Source organism: Sciurus vulgaris (genome assembly GCF_902686455.1).
Source record: "Sciurus vulgaris genome assembly, chromosome: 13".
Taxonomy (NCBI): domain Eukaryota; kingdom Metazoa; phylum Chordata; class Mammalia; order Rodentia; family Sciuridae; genus Sciurus; species Sciurus vulgaris.
Window position 1 is genome coordinate 24,408,427 of NC_136474.1, and position 18,260 is coordinate 24,426,686.

Consider the following 18,260-nt stretch of genomic DNA (forward strand, 5'->3'; position numbering starts at 1 on the left):
TATCAATTAATCTACTTGATAAAGCTTAAATCTATTATATTTATCTTATCTTCCATAATTGGGAAAACCTATCCTGGTGACCGTGTGTGTGTACGCGCATATGTCTGAAAATCTTTCCTTTTCTATTTCTCTGCATTAGCAAAGGAATCTTGATATCATCTAATTCAATAGGAGTTCATTCTATGGCAATCATTTTCCAGTCCCTCTGCCTGATAACAATGAGCAGGACATTTCCATACCCTCCGACTCTTCTCCTGAACAGCATTTGATCTTTCCTAAATAACACTCCTCAAAATCAGCTTTGTACCAACTTCCTTATTTTACTGATTCTCCCATTAATTAAAGAGTCAATTACATTTTTGAGACACGTGTATGGTTCATACTTGTGTAGCTTTTGGAAAATTATACTTTGACAGTATTCCAATTTTTTTTTTTTTTCCAGCTGAAGCAGTTACATAAGAAGTTTGCTTAAAGTCTGTTTAGCACGAAAATATTGATTTTTATAGTCAATCACGTCTCTATTCCATTGGGTAGCTTTGGGTTTCTGGTCTGTTAGGAAGGTTTCATGCCCGCTAGGTTCTACACAAAATCACACAGATTTTCTTCCAAGAATTGCTATCATGGTTGTTTGTTTCTCATCTTCCTGAAATTTACATATTTTGGTATGTTCAGAATAGTGATCCAGGTTTATTTTTTGCCTTATGGACACTTTTCCAGCAGAATTTATGAATTAATTCATCCATTTTTCTAGTTGTTACTAACTTTCATGTAGACAGGTATCTTTCTGAGATCTTTGCTATGTTCTGCCAACTTGCCTAACCCTACCCAACACCATATTCTTATGGGCTTTTAGCATGTTTTAATATCTGGCAAGTTAAGCCCCATCTTATGTTGTTCTTTATGTATTTGGTTTTGGTTTTTTTTTTATTTCAGGAGCTGGAAGGAATAGTGGGTATTTATTTACACACATGAATTTCAGTTGCAGAGAAAAACCATAGCAATTTTTATTCTATTTGGAATTTTCTTTGAATTATTTTTATTAATATACTGTACATGATTTCAGAGGGAAAAACATTACTAAAGCAACATAGACAATCTTGGTTAGTGGTTCTCAAGCCTTGTTGAACCAGAGGGCTATTAAAAATCCACAACCAGACCAATTAAATCCCAGTCTCTTGGAGTGGATTAAGGTGAGAGTAACTTTTAGATCTCCTCTGGTGCCTTCTAGTTAAAGCCAAGTTTAAAAATCACTGATCCAGGGATTAGAGTCACTTTTAAGACTGAATCACTTTTCTAAAAATTCTATCCTATCATACTTTAGAAACGAAAAGAATTTTGTTTTCATTTTAAAATAATCTTCCATGTATGTTAAAACTATACATATAAATCATAACATCCATTCTTGGCTTTTAAAAAAATTCTATTGAATATGATAATTTTTATTGAAAAACTCTGCTATGATGAATTATATATAAAAAGATGAACAGTTATGGGCATTAATCCGCAGTATAATTCTAATCACTGGACTATTTTAATATTTTATCAGCTGCAGACTGTAGGAATCCAGCTTGACCTGGCCACAGCCACTTGAGTCATAACAATCATGACAGCCCCAGAGGAACCTTTGCCAGTTTTTGTTTTTTTTTTTTGTTTTTTTTTTTTTTTTTTTCTGCACAGTTTTGCAGCAAACTCTAAACAGACAAGACCTTAGAGTGGTAGGTGAAGATTTGGAACCTGACCCTGGTGCCAGGAATGAGCCCAGCTCTTTGATATTAGCTTAAGAGAAACCAGGAACATTTTAGCTTCGATGATGTCACTTTTGTCCCGATCCATACGTACGCCACTCCTTCTGACCTGGAGTGTAAGGATCCACTTGGTTTTACTGACACCCAGTTTGGAGCTTCTCTCCATAAGTTCCCCCCAATAAACTGCACTCTGTGGGATCCTGGCTGTCTGCCTCTTCCTCTTCGGTCTGGGCACTGGGGCGGGTTGTTCTGGACACTTGACCTCATCCTTTGGGGGCAGCTGCTTGCTCCAACACAGAAGCCAAGCTTCTTGCCACAGAGGAGTGACAGTTAGGTGAGCCAATACTGGCAAATGAATTTGCCAAATTATGGGTTTTTTTTTTTTTTTTTTCATTTTAAATGTTGAAGCAACAGGTTTTCTATTTTTATAAAGAACACCAACATTGAAATAACTCTCAGAATGGAATTCTTAAGTATCTAACTTTTTATTCCCATGCACAATTTGAAAGGAATCTTCTTTTCACTTGTTTCTGTGTAAAACTGATGTATTTCAGTATCTTCATCCAACACAATTCATTAGTTAATAGTTTTCTTTAGAAGGGTATTTAGGACTCCATAGATATCAGGGTATCCAATCAGATATCTCCTGATTGGTTATAAACTGGTGATCATTATGCCAATAAATCCATCAATAATCCAGCATAATATGAAATCTGCATGGAAAACTGTGGTTGGTTTCCTCAAGTTGTCCTGGCTTCTTGAGTATCCAGTTGTCACTCACTCTCCTTCACCTCAATGACGTACTTAGGGCAGCAGCCCCAAAGATGTCAGGGTGGGTAAGGGGTTCTCAGGATGGGTGAAGACAGGTGGTCTGAGGTTCGGGAGGTGCGCGTTAGGCTTCCTGGCGTGGAGGCCCATCGGCCAAACACATCTTTGCATTTGGATGGTTTCTGAGATCCGCACCTCCAGCACAGCTGAGCGCAGGAGGGTCTCCCTTCTCCTTCCCGTCCCAGGAATAGTCAATGCCTCAGTTTCTCCATGGACAGGGACTTCAGGTAAAAGATGTTTCTTCCTTTATTTTCCACCTTGTCAAGGTACCTGGAAACTTCATGTTTCTCTTTTCAAGCACCTTGATGTTTTCTTAGCTGCCATTTATGTTTTCTCAGCCTGGTTCACAGTAGGTTTCTCACCTCTCCTACACCTCCTTCTCCTTCTCTTTTCCCCCTTCACCTCCTTAAAGATTCATGGGTCTTATGGCTATTTTTCCCCTTTTCATTTTGTGATCTGTGGAGCCAGAATCAAAGGTATTGCCAGATTTTGGCCCTAAAACTCACAAGCCAACTCCTTGTGGCACATAACAGAAAAGGAAATGTTTTAAAACACAATATCAGTAGGTGGTCCCATCATGTGCTTCTAAGATTTGCTGACTTAAATATGAATTTGCCCTGTAACCCAAAACGTAGGTATTTTTAATTTTAAACATGGAAAGAAGTTTCCTGATTTGGAAGAATTTCCAGTTGTTTAGGGAATAGCTCATTGGAGACTTTCATTGCAAAACAATTAGTCCCCTGAGAATAATAATACCAAAAACATTTGAGACAAATGAATTCTGATCTCTGTGCAAAAATAAGAGGTGATTTTACTTCATTATTAACATGAAATAAGCATGTCCCACAAGCCATATTTACTTTTTAGTTTTTTAATACATAATAAAAACTTACATTACATGGCCACTCTTGAATTAATGAGTTGATTTTATGAACATTATATCAAACGGACACCTAAAAGAAATATTTTTAAGGGCAAAACCACTTCAGATTTCCATTTTCTTTCCTTTCCTTTTAAGCTTCCTTACCATAATGAAGACCTGTGGTTTGTGTTTCTTGGCTAATTCAATAATATCCACTCCATTATAATAAAGGTTTTCTACACATCCATGAAAGGTTTTATGTGAGATTGCCAGGGATCCTGTAGATGTCAGAATTCCTCCAAAGCTGATCTTAGAAAGAAAAATGACATAAATAACATTGTTTAGTGGTTTTTTTGATGATCTGCTTAGAACAGTTATGATTAACAGGAGCAGCAATGGTTTTCGCAAATCCGTCTGCATCAGCTTACATTTCCACATTTGCTCATTTCTCATGAAGTACCCTATTATAAGTGGCAATTTTGATGGTTGTATTTCTGGCACCAGACTTTGTGCATTGACATAAAGGAGGGGTGGGCAAACTTTCTCTACCACAGGCCACCTTGTGGATACTTTTTGGCTCTTGGATCATATGATCTCTTGTGTGTCACTCCATGCTGTCAAATTAGCACCAAAGCAGTCACAGACAGCATATTTTGAAAATGGACTTGTGTTCCAATGACACTTTTTTAAAGAACAAAACTCAGCCATAAAGAAGAATAAAATTATGGCATTTGCAGGTAAATGGATGGAGTTGGAGAATATCATGCTAAGTGAAATAAGCCAATCCACCCCCCAAAAAAGGCCAAATGTTTTCTCTGATAAGTGGATGCTGATACATAAGGGGGGAGGTGTGAGGGAAGAATGGAGGAACTTTGGATTGTACAGAGGAAAATGAGGCGGGGGTGAGGGGAAGGAAAGATGGTGGAATGAGACAAACATCAGTACCCTATGTACATGGATGACTGCACAAATGGTGTGAATCTACACCATGTACAACCAGAGAAATGAAAAGTTGCACTCCATTTGTGTACAGTGTATCAAAATGCATTCTGTTTTCATGTATAACTAAATAGAACAAACAATTTAAAAATCATATATAAGAAAAAACAAGGACAACAACAAAAAAGCCAGATTTGGACCCATAATGTGCCAACCTCTGCACTGGGTCCTATCTTTTGTTATTACACAGTCAAGGTAATAAAACTGTGGATGATCTGGAACAAACCAGGATCCCTGTAGATACTGTGTGCCCAAACCAAGGATATCAGACACTCTTCACAGGTTTTCTGGTTTGCTCAAAAGTATCCATGAAGAACAGGCAGAATAGATGTTATGGAAAAGTTAGATGCCTATTGGCAGTGTATTGCAAAAATGTTTCGCCCTGGAGGAAGTTAAGAAATCTTTATATATGTGCATTTGACTCTCTTGTTATTTAATAAATCAGTTGATGTATATGTTGTTAACTCCTCAGAACAATCCTGATAATTATCTTTGTTAAGAATTACATCAAGACAAGAAAAAATATCCCAGGGATCTGGTCATAGTCAAACGACAGATGTAATATACCAGATGAAAGGTAAAAAGAATATGTTTTAAAATATTGTATTCTTTCTCGAAACCTCTTCATTTGTACAAAATTTCCTAAACCTGATGCTATGCATATTTACTTCCTCTCATGCAAAAAAGTTGATCTGTAAAAATAAACTGCCCCATTATAAGGAAAATGCGGTTTAGTAGGAACTGGACTACTACATACTATATACTACTACGTGGTAGTAGTCAGCATAGGTCTGAATGACCATGATGTGGTATATCTCTAAAGGATTCGTTTTTTTTCCAGGTTACATTTCCATTTAAAATTACGCAATGTATGATAACCTCAGAGTTAAGATCCAAGGAACCGGATTCTCCCTTTGCACGAAACTGCCGAGTGTGTTTGTCCAGTGTAAAGTTGACGTGCGTGCTGAGGCGCTCAATGAGGACCGAGTGCCAGTGCTGGTCATCCAGCAGGCTGCCCAGAGTGAGGGTCTCGGGGGCACCTGCAGGCAGTGGGTTGACATTGCCTGAAAAGGGTAAGCACAGCAGGGTGAGGGGTTCCCTTGGCCCCGGTGGCATTACGATTCATGTCCACCCTTCCGACCCACGAAGCTGTCATCCAGCATTCTCTTCCTCTGAACACAATATCCTTACATCTTCTCTGACTTCCTTTTAATTCATTTTCACCCCTTGTTGAAATTGCATTTTTTTTTAGTGATTTGTTTTTCATTACTTTTCATGACATTCGCATTTACCTTGCAAGTATTTTCTTTGCCAGAACATCACTATCAACAGCAGCTCATCATTTCAAACGACCTAGTCTTATCTGCATGATTCTATAGGATCACAGTATGTGATATATGATGCGTATAATGCATTTTGAATGGCCTTCTTGCACCGCTGTCAAAATAGGTGCTGTTTACATCAATCTACTTGAGAGGTGCAAGCTGCATGCATTTGCTGGCAATGTCTCCAGTGCTCACTGGCACTTTCCCATGATATTTCTACTGGGCACTCATTATCCGGGGTAACTCAGTAATGTGTCTTTGAACTCTGATAAGTGTTTGGTTTCCCTGACAAATTATATGGTCCCTTTACCTAACTGCGAAAAGATTAAGTGCCGACGGACGTATTTCCAAGTAGCCAGATACTTTTAAACCCCTGGCGTGAAAGTACGAATGCTTTTTACCTGAATGAAGAGCAAAGACAAGTTTTCCTTTAATTAATTGCAGAGATACATGATTTCCATGTTGTCCTTCTCTGTGGAGTAGAATCCCATTGTTCTGCATGGTTTTAAATTTCAAAGAAATAATCTCTCTTATCGGTCTTAAGGGTTTTTTATCCAATCTGTACAGCAGGGCACTTCGTCCATCAAAATAAGCCACCTGAGATCCTGGGGAAGAGGATATTACAAAGTAATTCTTACTATAATTCATGGTATACCAGCACCTGAAAACGTATAGGCCAATGCACCGCAATATACACCTGGAGGAAAATACTGACGACAGTATTGTGGTTGGTGTTACAAAAGGATACACCTAACACTCACTGGCAAGTTTTTCCATTCTCCAAATTGATCACCGAGAAATACACTTATTAGTCTGCTCTCATTGGTGTCTGTCTTTATAGTGGCTTATTTTCTCTCATTCTGTGTGATTTTAAAAATCAGGAAATAAGTTGCTATCTCCAATGCATGAGTTCTTTATTTTCAAATCATTCTTCTATTAAGTATCAGTGTTACTCAATTTAAGTGCCTTATTTATTCCCAGTAACTTTGACTTCTCTTGATTCTTATGCATGGACACACATTAATGAAGGTTTTGTCTGTTTGTAAAACACACACACACACACATACAGAGCTGGACCTGTTTCTCTGGATGACCTTAACTAATAAAGGCACATATTTTTTGTTTCCAGGCTTTGTTGAGAGAGCATGACTTCAATAACACTATTTTGGGCCTTCCGGCGCCGCCTGTCAAAACTACAATTCTGCCATTTCTTCTCAGCTTTCTGACAGGGTCTTACAATTTCAACTATAAAGGTCATGAACATTCAGTTCATCAAAAAACAAGTGTGTTTTATCGATAATACCAAAGAACATCTGTCAAAATCAACTGAAGATTGAACAACAGACATACAAAAAAAAAAAAAAAATTGTTACCCAGAAAAATCTCTTGTGTTTTTCAAAAGTAAAAAGAAGAAAAAGAAGCCATTATCTTCAGAAAAATATATTTATCTAATAAACAGAGATGCACAAGAAATAGAAAACTATCAGAAGTCGACGAGCCTGATCATTCAAGCTGAGATAAGTTGTCTATTGTATTTAATTTCACAAGAATATGACTGCTCGTCTTTTGCATGGTTATCCCTTTTCTTCAAGTTATGCAAAATATAAAAAAATTTTGCCTCAAAAAATTGTCTATTTTGTACTAATATTTGAAAGTTTACAAGTCTGATTTTCTTCCATGGGATTAATATATTTATGAGGAATTAATTGGATTAAGTGCATAATGAGCACATTATACTCCATTCTGTGCAAAATGTATGTAAACCAAGCAATTACTCCTTGTTACATAACTAATTTTATGTGCACAAATAAAAACAAACAAAAGTGTGAAATCCAAATGAAGCTATGTAGGTTGGTTCTGAGATTGCAGTTAACTTAAGGGAAGCTTTGGAAAGACAGCAAAGACTTCACAGTTTGCCGTTCCCATCATCTCTGCTTTGACTGGGTCTTCAGGTGTTGCTCAGAGGCAATGCTAATATCTGGGCTTTTATGTTTTGCAGTTGGCTAACAGAGCGTTTGCTCCTGAAGATGTCTGGTCTGGATTATTTCGATCTCGTGAGTACTTTTGCTTTTCCTCATTCCCACCATGACTACTGTTAGTTTGCAGCAGCAGTATTGATCTTCTAAGACCCATGAAGGATATTTCCCGAAACTTTTATCCAAGGCAAAATGGAAGAGCACAAGAGTCACAAGACTTGACGATGACCTTGAAACTCTTGTCCTTTAGGTGATGCCTGGACTTGCTGTTGAATGTGACTGCTCTGCTTTAATCTAGAAATTTAACCACATGCTTTTAACTCAGTGTGGGGACTTCTGAATGAAACAAGTTAATACGATAAAAAATCCAAGCTCAAAAAAAAAAAAAAACAAAAAACAAAAAAAGTCAGCTCTGACTTGTGAAGTCAATACATGAAAAAAAGAAACTAAATAAAAGATCATGTTTGGGATAGAGAACATTTAGCTCAAAAATTAAGCAGAATGGGCTGGGGAGATAGCTCAGTTAGTAGAGTGCATGTCTTGCATGCACAAGGCCCTGTGTTCAATCCCCAGCACCACAAAAAAGAAAAAAAAAAATTAAGCAGTAACCAACTCTCCCAGTGTGCTGGTGAGGGAGATCGCCACGTCTCTCTTGAGTGTGATTTGCCCATTGGAGAAGCAAACTTTTCAGGTCTTGGTGCTTAGAAGTAGTCAAAAAGTAAACCTTTTCCCCACCTGCCATATTTTTAGCAATTTAAAACTCTTATAAAAGCAAATAAACATTTTATAGCCATAATCAATAAAATAAACCTCTATTATATATATATTTGAATAAAAACACTAAAAGAATATGAAGGAGTTAAAATTTAAGTGCCCATAATTAAAGCACAGAATCTGAGAATCTGTAGTCTAGCAAATGAACTTAGGAAAAGAAACAAAGAGGGACAGGCCTGAGGCCTGAACATACCTAAACAAGCCTAAAATAAGACTGCCAAAGCATCAAAAACTAACTGGCCATGGAGGATAAACAATCTCCACAAGGCCGTGGACCATCTGGTGTCACCCACTTTCCCCCTTCTTCCCTTTTCTTTAAGGTTAACTTGACCCCTGTTAACCAAAATAAACTGCCCTCCCACATTGCTGGAATGTCAATTTGCACGTATTACTTGCTGATGTAATCAATGTAGTCATGTGCCCGCTTATGTTTGAATCAGCCAATTATGTGTACCCGCGCCAAACTCCCTAACTTTTCCTATATAAACCCCTGATTTCTGAGCTTCAGGGTCAACTCCTCTATCTCCTGCGTGAGATACATGTTGGCCCGGAGCTCCATTATTAAAGTGCCTCGTGCTTTTGCATCAAGCCGGTCTCTCGTGTTTCCTGGAGCACGCCATCCTGAGACTCGAGTAAGGGTCTTCCTTTTGGGGGGTCCTACAAATGCAATTAAGTATCACATTCATTATAATCTTTCATAGTAACCTTTGGGAGAAAAATTTCTTGGTACAAAATTCAATGACATAAACAGGGAATGTAGAAGGATACTGGGAAATGAAGGTCACTTATTTTATGGCTACAATAGAAATCCAAACTTCTTCAGAATGTTCAGAATATAGGACCTACAGTTCAAAATCAACACAGAAAAAACTTAGTTCTTGGCTTAAAATAGGAAGTGCTTGTCTAATTATATGTGAATTTGGTTTGTAATTATTTGAGTTATTCAGGGAGAGTATAGTTTTGATTACTGAACTTCTATGGTTATTAACAATGCGGATACACCACCACTAGATGGGGACTATATTTCCCAATATGGAGGCTAATTTGTACTTATGTTTATAAGACTCTGTTCTAGTTTCACTACCAGCTCTTTTCTTTCCCTTTTTGGGATATTTCATAATAGAGTGCAGTAGTTCAGAGAAAGGACTGAGGAGTTAAACTGTGAATCCTGGTTCCATTCTCTCTCTGAGCTCAGTTTCCTCATCTGTGAAGTGAGACTAAAAACATGCTTCCCTCACAAGATTAGTGTGAGGATCAGATGAGTTCATGTCCGTGGCATTTCACAACCGTGCTTAGCACACAGGGAGCCTCCAGTGGATAAATGCTTATGATTCCAAGAGCTATAGGCAGAGAAAAGAAGGTGGAAATAAGTTTTAAACAGCACACAGAGGACATATAGGAAAGTGAGCAGCTTAAAATGATAGGGAATTTCTTTTCTGAAGGATGCAAGTAATCTTCAACTTTCAAGTCACATGACTGGATCCCACTCAGCAAAAAGAGAGATATGTACAACTAACTGTACCAAAGCTGGCTCCTTCTCAGCCTGCCAGCGCCTTCCTGTGCCAGAATCAGTTCAGTCTCTGCTGACCTAAATCTTATAGGCAAGTATGTCTATCTGTTCATTTTAGAGGGGGAAAGAGTGTAGAAATGACACTTAAAAATGATTGGTACAATTACATCATCACTGTGATTCTCAAAAAGGAATATTGGAAAAGAGCTAGAGACAGATGCGTTCAAAGGGTCTCAAAGATTAATTCCTGTAAGACGAAGAACTTTGTCACAGATGTTATTCCCCTGTCCAGGAAGAACTGTGTTACAAGTAATTTTGCTAAAATCTATGTCCCCATTCATATGGCCCAACGGTAGAGCCCTTGCCTAGTGTGCATGAGAGCCTGGATTCAATCCCCAGCACCTGGAAAAAGTGGGGGAAAGTAGAGAAAATGCAAATGCTAATCCAGATCCATCTTAAAGAGATAGTGAGCATTTTGCTATAAATAGGAAGTAACTGGGAAAAGATGCTGCCTTAAAGCAACATCATATCCCATAATAAAGTTCTTGAATAAAAACAGAGCAGTGGAAATACAAAAGAAAATGCCAAAATGTACCACCCTTCTCAACACAGAGTGTCAGCAACATAAATAAAATTACTACCCCTGAAAAATAATTCTTCAAAGACAAAAAGGACCGTGTGCAGATTCACCCTTTCTGAAGGACACGTTTTGGATTAGTCAGTCTTGGTGACATCTTATCCGACCGCCTCTTCTCTTCCAGCAGTCACTATTGCCCAGCAGCAGGAGTGCACAGAAGTTGACAGTGCCCAGAGACGCTGAGATCTGCACAGCACGCTCTGCTCCCGGGATCGGCCAGGGGGCTTTGATCTTTCCAGTATCGCTCTGAGGCGCTCCAGCGGCATCTCCTGGTGAAGGGACACCGAGCTAATGGCCCATCACCATCAAAGAGCGTGTTTGGCTTTGAAGTCGGTAAACCTGAAGTTGTTTGGGAGTGACGAGAGCTCAAGCTATCTCATAGCATCAAAGAGAAATCCCAAGTATCGGACGCTTAGCCATTGCCACCATGAGCTCAGGTGGGCTCAAGAGAACTCGGTGATGAAAGGCAACGACCGAGGGGAGGGGAAGAAGGGAAAGTTTGAGGGCACGGCACCATCACATGTGATGTCCCATAGAAATGCAAGCCTTGGACAACAGAGGCAGAGTTAGGGAACTGATCGTGTGGTGCAGAGCTTGAGTAACAGAATGCGAATAACAACATCCAAGACATTCAGTACTTCACGGATGGTAGATTATCATTAGGCTTCAGAAAATTAGCAGGCCACAAAATCAAAGCTTGGGGGTGGTGATCATGTGAAAATGGTATAACACCAGAGTTCAAACCCGAGATGTCTATTCTCTGCATGTTCTCTAGGTCTACACAGGAATATTTCTAATTTTGCCCCATTCTGACAATAATTTATGATGATGTTCAGAAACAGGTTGAGTATATTCTGGATTATCAAATGACAGCTACGTAATAATCTCCTGCCACACAATTCCCTGGTCTGCTTTGCACGTGTGTGTTATTGTCACATTAGCTCCATTCTTTTTACTTTGGTCTCGCACATGCTAGACAAGCACTCTGCCATTAAACTGCATCCTCAAACCTTTTAATTTTCTGTTTGGAGACAGGCTGACCTTGAACCTGAGACCCTCCTGCTTCAGCTCCCAAGTAGCTGGGATTACAGGCATGTCTTTTGACTTTGATTATAGTTACTAGATGAGAAAATAAGCTGACGTAATGCATATCCACGTAGGCCCACCAAGAGAAGATCAAGGGAAGCCTTAGCATGTCGTGCAGAGGTTTCCCAGTGATGTTGACAGAGAGGCAGAGCTGGGACTGAGAAGCCAGGGAGCAGGCACTGTGCCTAAGAAAGGAGACCCCCCGGTTCACTCCTGTGTTCTCATTCTGGGTGCTGTTGGTTTGAACCTTGTTCATTTTATTAACTGGCTCTTATGTTGTAAGTACTCAGTTAAGCTCTGGGAATCTAAAGATGAATACATCTTGGTTAAGGTCCACCTCTAAATTCAACTATAAAAAATAAAACTAAAGTCCACACTGTCATGGGAAGATAGACACAAGACTTTCCAAAAAACAAACGAACAAACAGTTCGACCTGCACAGTTATTTAAAACGTGAGGAGAAGTACTCAAGTTCAGTTGGCAGTTGGCTTTTACAGCATCCATGCAGATGTTGATTTCATGGGGGAACCAACGCTACTCACTGTATGCACACCCATACACCTCGATCCGCATCCCAATCCTGCCCTTGGGGTTCCAGGCTGAAGGCAGGAAGCGCAGGAACCTGGCTTCGAAGGGGGGCTGGAGGCGGTAGTGGACCACGCTGTCCGCGTTTGTGTTTCCTGAAAATCCCTGCGAGGAAACAGAAAGATCCTTGAACAGGCCAAGCACACCTCCCCTTGGCCACGGCTCCCATGCAGGGCGGTGCAGGTTCACTCTGTTGCTATGGAAAAGACTGCCTCCTTCCAAGAACCTCCACTAACCTTGAGCTCAGGTGTGAGGACCTTCCCCATCTCTCCATCAGTCACCAGTAAGTTTCCTTTATTTACGGGAGAGTGGAAATTTCATCAGCACCATTAACATGTCCATAAACATGGGAGCTTCCATCACATCTGCTTTTCTGAAATTTTCATCTCCTCTCCTAATCTCCAGGAAATAAAGATGATCCCACGCAACCACATCATCCAGGGTGATAAAACACACCGGGGATTAATGCCCAAAGGATCTGCTAAAGAAGAACCCTGGAATCTGGAAAGGAGGGGAAGGGACCCAGCATGGATCTAGCCCCACCCCCTTTAGTTACAGACAAGAACTACAGTCCAGGGAGGAGGAAGGATGGGCTGGAGGTCAGTGGCTGTCATCTAGGGTGGGAAGGATCACATGCTAGGGGTTTACTTCCACAGCAGAGTTCATCCTCCATCCTCTGGCTGAATCCACTCCCCAGAAAACACCACATCAGTGCAGATCTTCCCCGCTATACCTGATAACCCAAATTTCCTATGGCCAAGGTTCTGGGAGTGTCCAGGAGAAACCCCCCCCCCCTTATCTACCCAGGGCAAAGGACAGTGCTGTCACCTAGTGTCGCCACCTGGGCATCATTGGGAAGGACCAGAGTGAGAGCAAAGAAGGTTATTTAAAATACTTCTTGTCTCATTTCCAGCTGTGTGCAGGGGAGGGCAGGTGAAGGCAGGCTGGATCATGAACATGCACAATTAGGACATGCCAATCAAAACTACTGAAAGTGTGCGGGAACGAGGGGAGGACGATGCTTCTGCACATTCAAATTGATTTTAGATCACTTTCCAACGACTCGTTCAATCCATAAGGTAAAAACAGTGCTCGCGACCATTCGCAGGGAAGTGAAAACTTAGAAAAATTAATGTTTTGCTTCTTATGCAACTTTTCTACTGTGAAAAACTCCCCACTAGGGTACATAGCGTGTGGATTTTATATGAAAAAGGGCATGGGTGGGTGGGCATGAGGCTTTCATGAAGAACCTGCTTCCCAATGAATAAAGACTCAAATCAGAACTTTTAAAGCTGAACATGCAGCTAAATCTGTATTAGAGAGAAATTCAAAGACAGAGACTAATAATCATGAAATTAGGGAGTAAAACATATGCTTTCTGAGACTCTGGCACTAGAATGGCTTTTGCCTAACATGCCTGGGGTTTGCAGTTGACATAAATGTTTTAATCAACTGTCAAGGAAGTTGTCTGGGATGGGACTGGAGCTCAGTGGTACCGTACTTGCCTAGCATGAGTGAGGCACTGGGTTTGGTCCTCAGCACCACATAAAAATAAACAAATAAAGTTATTGTGTCCAGCTACAACTAAGAAAAAATTTTAAAAGCATGTTAGCTGCTGAATTATTTTTGCTTTGCTAAAGAATGTGCCAGCTTAACAACAAATAAATGAAATAAGAATCAGTCTGCATAGACCCAGACCACCTGTGGGCTTCCCAATAAATGAAAATTAAAACACAGAGGGTCTTAGTGAAGGTGGCCAATTTCAATGCTGGTGTAAAGTTATATTATTCATCTCATTTTAGAATTATAACCAGTTCCTTAGGACACTCACCAAATAGATTGCTACTGTTTAAAGATGAAGAAATTAAAATGAGAGCAGCGATCTATGCTAGTATTTCACTAATGAAACATTTAGGGCTTATTATTGAAATGACCTTCTATTTTACAATAAAATACTGTGTCTTTAAAAGTGTAATATAGTCTTCTACTCATTAAATTCAAAATTTGCCTTGAGAGTTTCCATAAGAGACATGAATTTATAAGCAAGCAAAACCGGAAAGAATGGTAGACATAAAGAATAAAGACCCATTATTCTATTCCTGCCTTGTTTTGTTAAGTAGAAAACAAAGCTTCCAGCAGCAAGAGGGCCAGGCAGCCTCTGTGGAAATACACAGCCTTCAGCAACTCTGCAGAGCCTTAAATCTTCATTTAGAGACAAACAGGAGACACCGCTACCGAAAGGGGAGGGTTAGAAAATGGCTTTCAGAATCCACAGTCCTTCAAGATCTTTTCTGTCCTTGCTCAGGCGTCTGACCTTGATGGAAGTCACCATAATTTTTTTGGAAAGTGCAAAAAGAATATCTACCTGAAAACCGTGGTCAGGATTAAACCGATTAATGTATGTGAGGGATTTGAAAGATACAGACTGTTCTCTCTACAGAATTCCCTGCACGTGTGTGCCTATGTGTTACAGCTCGGGGGCCTTTCGAAAAACTGAGTCAGCATGAAGACCCCCCTTCAATCCCCAACTCATGTGATCAAGTCAGAAAGATTTCAGACGTGTCGCTCAGAGTAACTGGCATGAGTTTATTGAAGGGCTAGGAAAAGGGAAAGGGGACACTCTCAAGGGAGAAAGTGGGTCCTCTGGGAGAGGAGAGGGACAACGTGCTTCTTCTGCACTCTGGTTTTATTGGAGATTCCAGAGAAATTTCCAGGGGGTCCCACCCAGGACCACCTCTTTCTTGACTTTTGACTGACAGAGGATGACATCAAGTCTCCACTGCCATGACGACTCTGGGTCACCTGGGCCTATGCTGACCAGTTCTAATCGAATTCTTAACCATACTTTCTCACAGATTTTATGGTGGGGAGGAACTCTCCTTATCTCCCAGAGTCGGGTTATGGTCACAAGTCTCAGGGTAACTTGGGTTCCTCTTGTCAACGTTATTTTGGGGCCTGCATTTCTCCTGCAGTGAACAGGAATGTGACAAATCCTGCCACCTGGGCCAGGCAGGGATGCAGGGAAATTGCTTCTTGGCAAAGAAAGCATGTGGGGGTCAGCAGAGGGGCCCATTTTATAGAATGTTCTATTAACTGGGTTCCCACCATCCTCATCCGTCTGTCCCTAACACTTTGATTTGCTCTTCAGTCACATTGGTCATATTTAACAATCAGAAGGCTGGAAGGGCTACCATACTCATGGGGCCAGCTGGCTTCCCGCATGATGCTGGCTTCTGGAGCCGCACGACTAGTGTTCGAGATGACAGGCACAGCCTCCAGTAGGAAAATGGACGGCCAGTTTAAGATTCATCAACAACAATAATTTGTAAGAAGGCTCTTAGAGATTTGTCTTAATGCATTTTTAATTAAATCTTTACTTTAAATGATAAGCTACAGAAGTGAATCTCAGAGACTTTGAAATAAAGATTAAGTCTCCACCATGTACCACCAGTGCGCCAAGTCGCAAGTTAGTTCAGTCTGTATTCACAAAGTGACACGTACGGAAGATAGCACTTCTTCAGCAACTTCAGTTTTATTGTTCTCCTAAACACTTAAATGTGTTCAACGAGTCTCATTCAGGACATGGTCAATATCTGGGCTGTCATGGTTGTGTGGTAGGACAGGTCACCTGGGGTAAGGAATTGCCCTGGACCCCTGGGCTGTCATTCTCCTTGGATCGCCTGACTCTGCTGATATTGGACCTGAGCTTCAGCCTCTGCAATCTCAGCTTCTTTGTGAATAATGTGGGAAATACAATCACTGCTTTGCCCCACTTATACCTTGTTGAAAGATGTTTCTGAATGTACCTTAAAAATTCTAAGGAGCTATACAAATGAAAGATATAATTAACCTGCCCCATAAGATATGTTAACAAGACTATTTGATTAAGATGGTTTGTAATTTATAAGTGTTATTAGAAAAAAAAATTGTATTAATGCTAAGTGTAGAGCATTAAGAGTGTAATTAACCCGGCATATGCCCTGAGAGCATTTTATGAAGCAATTAAAATGGTGCTCCTACAGGTCATTAAAAAATGAGTATATTATCTTTATCACCTTACTATGAATAGTATAATTACATCTATGCAAAAAGTTAATCAGTGGAAAGCAAAGTGAAAGATAAAACAACATTTATGTAAATTTAAATATGTGTGAACAAAAGAATCGTGCCTTTGTTTAGAAGAATGCACAAATAAAATGCACTGGACCAGGGACAGGTGAATCATGGGAATGACCAATGAATGCTGGGACAGAGCGGGGCCGCCTCACACAGACCAGAACAGCTCACCACTGAGGCCTCTGTGAGGAATGTGACCAGCAGACCCTTGGCACCCAAAGCCAAGAACGCACGCACACACGCACGCACGCACGAAGGGACTCCAGCACCTGGGCCCAGGTATCTGGATGGAGCATCTTCAATCCTCTGTTGATACCTTCTGACCCTCTCTGTTCTCCACTGACCAGCTATGGCAGAAGGAAAGGCTACTGCAGGTGTGGCCAGGGCTGTTCCCAAGACCTGTCCCAGCTGACTGTACCGCCATCACTCCAGCGAGGTGACAGACTCTGTGACTGTCTGCTACAACTTGAAACTCCTCCAAAACCCGTGTTGAGATTTAATTGCCCAAATCGCCATACTACCAAAAGCACTATACAGATTTAATGCAGTTCTTCTTAAAATTACAATGACTTCCTTCATGGAGATACAAAAAGCACTTATGAAATTCATTTAGAAAAATAAGAGGCCCAGAACAGTTAAGGCAATCCTTAGCAAGAAAAGTGAAGCAGGAACCACCACAATATTAGACCTTAAATTATACGGCAGAGCTATAGTAACAAAACAGCATGGTACTGGCACCAAAACAGGCATGTAGACCAATGGAACAGAATAGAAGGCACAGACACAAATCTACATAAATATGGTTATCTCATTCTAGACAAAGGAGCCATAAATATTCATTGGAGAAGAGATAGCCTCTTAAACAAATGGTGCTGGGAAAACTGGAAAACCATATGTAATAGAATGGAATTGAACCCATATCTCTCACCCTGCACAAAACTCAACTCTCAGTGGATGGAAGACTTAGGCACTAGAACAAAGACCCTGCACCTAATAGAAGAAAAAGTAGGCCCAACTTTTCATCATGTCACTTAGGGACTGATTTTCTCAACAAGACTCCTAAAGTGCAAGAAGAAAAATCAAGAATCAATAAAGGGGATGGTATCAAACTAAGAAGCTTCTTCACAGAAAAGGAAACAATCAAGAATATGAAGAGAGAGCCTATAGAATGGGAGAAAATCTTGGCCACCTGCACCTCAGATAGAGCATTAATCTCCAGGATATAGAAAGAACTCAAAAAACTCAACACCAAAAAACCAAATAACCCAATTGATAAATGGGCTAAGGAACTGAACAGACACTTCACAGAAGAAGAAATACAAATGGTCAACAAATTTATGAAAAAATGTTCAGTATCTCTGTAATTAGAAAAATGCGAATTAAAACTTCACTGAGATTCCATCTCACTCCAGTCAGAATGGAATTATTAAGAATACAAGTAACAATAAATGTTGGCAAGGATGTGGGGGAAAAGGTACACTCATACATTGCTGGTGGAACTGCAAAGTGGTGCAGCCACTCTGGAAAGCAGTGTGGAGGTTCCTTAGAAAACTTGGAATGGAACCACCATTTGACCCAGCTACCCCACTCCTTGGTTTGTACCCAAATGACTTAAAAATCAGCATATTACAGTGACACAACCACATCAATGTTTACAGCAGTTCCATTCACAATAGCTAAACTGGAACCAACCTAGGTACCCTTCAACGGATGAATGAGTAAAGAAAATGAGGTACATATACACAATGGAATATTACTCAGCCATAAAAAAGAATGAAATTATGACTTTTGCAGGTAAATGGATAGATTTGGAGACT

The 18,260-nt window shown here is 40.2% G+C and overlaps 1 protein-coding gene across 6 annotated transcripts in view; it reads right to left on the bottom strand.

Moving 5' to 3' along the window:
• LOC306643356 (contactin-associated protein-like 3) overlaps nucleotides 1-18,260 on the bottom strand; it is a 212,697-nt gene that overhangs the window by 79,249 nt on the left and 115,188 nt on the right. For 5 of the 6 annotated variants that reach the window (XM_079109426.1, XM_079109429.1, XM_079109425.1 and 2 more), the window contains exons 4-7: nucleotides 12,285-12,432; nucleotides 6,161-6,364; nucleotides 5,314-5,498; nucleotides 3,601-3,744 (exon numbers count right to left, since the gene is read on the bottom strand). In XM_079109426.1, the coding sequence (XP_078965552.1) occupies nucleotides 3,601-3,744; nucleotides 5,314-5,498; nucleotides 6,161-6,364; nucleotides 12,285-12,432 (681 nt within the window). Of the gene's footprint in view, nucleotides 1-3,600; nucleotides 3,745-5,313; nucleotides 5,499-6,160; nucleotides 6,365-12,284; nucleotides 12,433-18,260 lie in introns of those variants that run through there. The other variant, XM_079109430.1, reaches the window with a different exon arrangement.